Raw genomic sequence first — 6732 nt, 5'->3', positions numbered from 1 at the left:
GGCACACACACACACACACACACACACACACACACACACACACACACACACAGCCTGGGATTAGTTCTCAACTTTTACATAAAACACCAACTATTTGGATAATTGATTGGAAAACTTCTTCTTAAAAGTGAATATCTTCTAGTTTCTTCTCTCCTCAGTCACAGTAAAATGAATATTTTTGAGTTGTGGACGAAAAACGAGACATTAGAGGACGTCATCTTGGAAAACTCTAATCCAAATTTTTCCCAAACTACTAATCGGTTAATTAAGAAAATCATGGACAGATAAAATAATCGTTAGCTGCAGAGCTCGATGCGTCCGTGGTCACACGTCTCTCAGTACTTCAGTCTGAGTTTATTGAACTCATGCTCACAGTTAAACTGACTAAGAAGAAACATTTAGTCGCCCGGCTCGCTGCTGGCCGCTGATTCAGGGAGGAACTTGTCCAGAGAAACTGACTCCAGGACAGCTGTTAGAGGGACAGAAAAGTCCACCGTCACACGATTCAACAAGACAACAAAAAAAGACACATGCACACGTCTTTGTAGCGCTGCAACTAACAAATAGTTGCTATAAAACGTCAGAAAATGGTGGAAACTGTGCACAAGGTGACGTCCTCAAATGTCTTGTTTTGTCCACAACTTTACTGTCAGAGGAGTGAAGAAATTAAATATTCACATTTAACAAGCTGCAATCAGAGAAGTTTTAAAATGTCTAAATTAACCGATTAATTGCTTATTAAAATGGTGATTTGTTTAATAGTTGACAACTAATCAATTAATCCTCGCAGCTCTCGTCTTTTACTTCTTTCTGTGAGGTTCGATTGTACAAATCAGATTAAACTAAAGACTCTTTCACGCATTCAATGTGTCATTTCCCTCTGATAAAGTGTACGAGATTTTAAGTACTTTAAAAAATATCAGTTTACAAAAATAGCAAAGTACCTACTTATCTTTACAAATGCATCAAAAACTCACGGTTTAACTTTTTAACCAATCAAAACAGCCCGTCATCAACAGCTAAACAACCCACTCCATCTTCATACTGAGGTGAAAGTATAAGACACAAGTCCTTCATCCATTAATTAACATAAACACAAACTACATCCTCTGTCGTCTCTGTTCTCACAGACTACCAGTCTCCCCGGGTCGGGACGGTGTCTCCGTGTCCTTCATGTCCTTCAGGAACCTTTGGTTCACACGTACGGCGTCAAAAACAGAGACGTGTCAATGAAAGGATGAATGGAGATGCAGGACCAGAGCATGGAAACCCGTCCTGCCTTTCTAAATGCATTTCTTCCAACTCTAGAAACACGTATACGTATTAAATTGGGTTTCCATGTCCTCCAGTTTAAAGTGTTGAGTCTGAGAGATGAATGGATGTCAGTTAGAAACGTGGGTGCATGAATGGAGGAGTGTGCGCATGTCAAAGAGAGGAGACGGAGGTGTGAGCGCCGACGCGGCCTTTGATGTTAAACCCGTATTTAGAGGTTAATGAGGCTGTTAGGGAGAGGTGAAGGAAACGCCTGCAACTTCACACACACACACAAGGATACACACACACACACACACACACACACACACACACAGGATATATACAGTCACACACACAAGGATACACACACACACACACACACACACACACACACACAGGATATATACAGTCACACACACAAGGACATACATACACACAGACAGACAAACACTCACACAGGATATATACAGTCACACACACACACACACACACAAGGAGATACACACACACACACGGATATACATACACACACAGACAGACAAACACTCACACAGGATATATACAGTCACACACACACTCACACACAAGGAGATACACACACACACAAGGATACACACACACACAAAGTTTATGGATACGAACACACTGATAGAGACACACACACATATACACACACACAATCAAAGTATATGGATACACACACATACAGGATATACACACACACACACACACAAAGTATATGGATACACACACACACACTCTCAGACACACACACAAACACTCTCTCTCTCTCACACACACACACACACACAGGATAAAGATACACACACGTGCACACACATACAGGAAATAAGGATATCTCTTATGTAAAAAACATATCATGGGGATTATTTAGATTATTCTTTGGGATTTGAAAGAAAAACTATGAGCAGGGGGTCCCACCCCCCCTCCAGTCCACCCTCCAATCCACCCACCTCCCTGTAAGACCAGCACGCCCAGAATGCACCTGAACACACCTCCCTGTAAGACCAGCACGCCCACAATGCACCTGAACACACCTCCCTGTAAGACCGGCACGCCCACAATGCACCTGAACACACCTCCCTGTAAGACCAGCACGCCCACAATGCACCTGAACACACCTCCCTGTAAGACCAGCACGCCCACAATGCACCTGAACACACCTCCCTGTAAGACCAGCATGCCCATGGGCGCTCTTATGGTGCATTTGCTATTGAAACAACATGGCCGCTGGACGGGAAATTGACAGCTGGGTCCGTCTTAAAACCAGCAAAGACACTTGCGTCGGGTCTTGCGTTGCGCTGCCCCGGGTGCGAGATAGGACCCCGAGTCGACGTTATCTTTCGGTTTGACACGAGACACAAACGGCGTCTCCTCTGTGAAAGCCCCATGTTTACTTTAGTAAACGTACTCAGTGTCTGCGTGTTTCTTTGACCCAGCGCTCCTGCGGTATCTGCTGGGTGGTTTTCTCTTGAGTGAACGTAAAGATAAGGTGAAGAGGCGGTTGGAAAATACAGGGCAGTGGGACACAGGTGCGTTTGTGGGTCAATGTTCCTTTTGCATTTTACATAAGACAACAGACAAAAATGTCCCGCCGTACGTCAAATGATAAGGTTACACCTCTGATTTTTCATATATATATTCATATATTTATTATACAGGAAAGTTAGATAAAAGTAACGATTACATTACAATATAAAAACGGGCCTGACTCCGTTTAAAAACTGTATTTTTAGCAGGTTCCTGTTCTGCAGACACATAAAACATGGTTACAGCACGTCAGGACAGACATTAACACAAGACGTCGATTTAGAAAAATTGATTTCGACAACTGAAAACAACAACACAGTTACATGAGGACAAAGACATTTATGCAAGACATCAGCTGGGCTGGACAAATACGGACAATGCAAACAAGACTTACATTGACAATACTTAAACGAATTAATGCGTGCAAGTGTAACTGTTAAGGAGCTGTTTGTAAGCCTTTTTGAAATATGTGATGGATGATAGAGTTCGGATGTGATACGTTATGTCATTCCAGATCTTGGTATGTGTATAAAAATTAATGTAAACGTTATTTTCTGTATTTCCTTTATCAAACAAGTGGCAATGCTTTGCAATGCTTTGCTCTCTATTCTGGTGTGATTTGATCAAACTTTTCTTATCTCGTCTCTCTTTTTGTTTAACACGATCTCCTGCAGATTTAATCCCGTCACAGTGGAACTGTTCAGGAGAAACCGGCTTTGTTTCTGTCTTCATGTAACAAGAGGAGCCTTTTAGAGTGGAAGTTATCCATGAAAAGCTACCGTCTTAAAATCAGAGTCTCTAGGGATGGTGGTGTCAGTTCACACTGAAACATCTTAACTATTTGATGTACTTTTACAAGTTTTACTGAGGATGAATCACCAGACTTTCCCATGAGGCTCACATGTACCGTCATAGTTTTCATGGGATTTGTTGACAACAACAAAAAATATAGAATACCAAAATCCCTTAAGACTTAATTTTAGACATGTCCCGATACTAGTATCGGTATTGCCTCCGATACTGCCTAAAACATAGTATCAGTATTGGGAAGTACTGGAGATTATGCAGCAATCAGAAACCATGTAATAAAACCCTAAAGAAAATAAATCTGCATTAAAGTAGTTTCTGTTCTTTTTCCATTATTACTGACTGTCAAACTGGAATATAAAAGAAAGTTCTTTGGCGTTCATTGTTTGTGTTTGTTCATGTTTTACAAAGAGTAAAGGTACCTGATTCAGACCGACAAAGATAGAAATCATATCCCATCCATACAGGAAGAGTAGTAGACGGCTGTTAAAACATAATAAAATATATGAAACACTGGTATTGGATCTGTACTCGGTATCGACCGATGCACAAGTTCAGATATCCGGAAGCAAAAAACGGTATCGGAACATCTCCATGCTTCATTTACATCTTTTATTGCAAAGTTAAAACTAAAAAGTACAGTTCAGCTGATCAACTTACAGGCACTTGTGTTATAGAAGTAGCAGGAACATCCCAGCACTCGGTATCTCAAGTTTTGAACTTTGAATTCCGGATAAAGCCAGTTTATTAGGTACACAAATAGCTGAAACTCATGCAACAGGTCTGTAATCAATCCTTCAATTTAACAGCAGCACAAACCTCCGAAACGATCAAACAGTTGAGTGACACTCCTCTCAAACATTTCCAAAACAAAATGAACATTATAACCTTCGTGAAGGAGGATTTATTTTAGGACTGTTATATTAGACTGCAAAGGAAAATGCATTTCCTGCAGAAAAAGCGTGTGAATGCTGAAAAGCTGAACTGGACTGCTGGCTTAAATGCTTAAGAAGAAATGTAAGCAGTAGGAATAGATGGATTTCATATAAAGGAATAAATGGGTTTCATTTGTAGGATTTTCATTAAAAAATTGAATAAAAAAAGAAATTGTGGAATATTTGAAGCTTTTTTTTGAAAAAGCTAAACGCTTAATTCCATTGTTGGCTTTAAAAGTAGAATAATGCCAAAAGGATTTGGAACATTTTAAGGTTTGACTGGAGGTGGTGAATGATCTGGGTGAGAGGATAAAGTAGAGACAACTTAAAAAATGAAAGAGTTAAACTAACGGGTCACAGTTAGTTTAGTAAGTTGGTAAACGTAGTTCATAAAGCTCCTTTAAAAACCAGGATCACGAGGTGCTGTAAAGTGCAATTTTTTGTAAATTACAGTTAAAATGGAAGGTAGGAATGTAAAAAACAAAGAAAAACACAACACAGCTTTGGGCCGCGAGACAATAAAAATGCAGCAACTTTCATTCGTTCTGAACGAGGCCAGTCCAGCGGCGCAGAGCGATCCGTACGTACAAACGCACAGTTAACCAGCAGAAAAGATGAACTCTTCATCCTATAAAAAGGTCCAGCGTGTTGCTCCAGCGGCCCAAAAAATACAGGCAAGAGCACATTTCCTGGAATTCTTTTCCTTTCGGTGTCTGTGGAACTATTAATGTATTGTATTTTAATTGGAAGGAACACTGATTTTTCCTTTGACACGTTACAACCTCAAGTCTGCTGCTGATTGTGCGTGTGTGTGTGTGTGTGTGTGTGTGTGTGTGTGTGGAGGCTGACCCACTCAACACCCACATTAAGCCAAATCTACTTAATACCCAAGGTATTAATAAAGTTTCCTTGACTTACCTTGATGTCTTTACAATGGGATCTCTTCCTTAGTAAATGGACGGTTTTTATGAATGGACTGTATTTTACAAACATAGTACAGACACCATTCTATGTTCTATTTGAATCACATATGACCTACAGACTTGGGTAAACTCCATGCAAGCCCCAAAAACAATCCGTTCAACACATCGTTAGAGTCGGCTGTGGCTCAGAGGTAGAGCGGTCGCCTGTTTGATCCCTGGCGCTGCAGTCCCATGTCGAAGTGCCCTCGGGCAAGACACTGAACCCCGAGTTGTTGTAAGTGTGTGTGTGTGTGTGTATCTGGTGAGCAGGTGGAGCAGGTGGTGGTGCACGGCCGCCTCGGCCACAGTGTGTGAATGTGTGTGAAGCTTCTGACGCCCCCATGAGGTTGTTCTAAGTAACAACAACTGTCGGCGCGTACGCGTGATACAAGCCTTCCCGAGAATATTCAGGAGGGAATATAAAGGTCCACTTGGCGGCTCCGTTAACAGTTCTGCGTGGAGGTTATTGACCTCAGATGGTACCTGGTTGGTGTTCCTCGTGTCTGAGAACATCAGGCGTTCCTCTCCGACGGAGGAATGTACTCCAGACCCAGATGAGTGAATATCTCCTCCTCTGACGTAGCTCTCAGATATCTGCTCTGTGAGAATAATGAAAAGCCACCTCATTAAATATGCAAGAAAAAAAAAAAAGCCAGATTACAAATGTGTTAACCCTTTGAACTCTGAGTAGAAACGGTCCGCCAGTGCCTGCATTAGCATTTGTTGCTCATTGTGATGTCATTTCTTGGAGTATCTTCAAATCCCTACAATCTGCACAACCTTAGCCAAAAGGTTATCCAAGTCAACGGACCATAGTCATAAATAAAAGCTTTGAAATGGTGTCGTAAACGGGGTGGCTTACAGCTCACTGAGTAAGTGCGCTCGCCCCATGTTGGCTGAGCCCTGCAGTGGCCGCGGGTTCGAATCCCGGGCCACATCGATAATGTGAGGAGTGTGTACCTGTTTGTTGTCGTACAGCGCGTGGCTGCTCAGAGACATGGCCTTCTCGCGCCCCGCCCAGCGCCGCAGCTCTCGCTCAAACAGCTGCAGAGAATCAGCAGAATCGTTCACATTATTACACTTTTAATTAGCATCGGTGACAGCTGCTGCATACATAAGACAAACTAACAGAATATATATATATATATACACACAGTATACACTGTACATATACATAAAAAACTGTGCAATACTTATATATATATATATATATATATATATAT

At 41.5% G+C, this 6732-nt stretch overlaps 1 protein-coding gene across 1 annotated transcript in view; it reads right to left on the bottom strand.

Moving 5' to 3' along the window:
- Positions 1-398: 398 nt before the first annotated feature.
- Positions 399-6732, bottom strand: part of polm (polymerase (DNA directed), mu) — a 9212-nt gene continuing 2878 nt past the window's right edge. Inside the window, exons 4-6 of the mRNA XM_034897007.1 lie at positions 6372-6553; positions 1136-1188; positions 399-469 (exon numbers count right to left, since the gene is read on the bottom strand). Coding sequence (XP_034752898.1) covers positions 399-469; positions 1136-1188; positions 6372-6553 — 306 coding nt within the window. The remainder of the gene's footprint in view (positions 470-1135; positions 1189-6371; positions 6554-6732) is intronic.

The sequence above is a fragment of the Etheostoma cragini genome, chromosome 16, assembly GCF_013103735.1.
Source record: "Etheostoma cragini isolate CJK2018 chromosome 16, CSU_Ecrag_1.0, whole genome shotgun sequence".
NCBI lineage: Eukaryota > Metazoa > Chordata > Actinopteri > Perciformes > Percidae > Etheostoma > Etheostoma cragini.
Note: the sequence above shows the minus strand (reverse complement) of the source record. Positions and strands in the feature narration are given on the sequence as shown.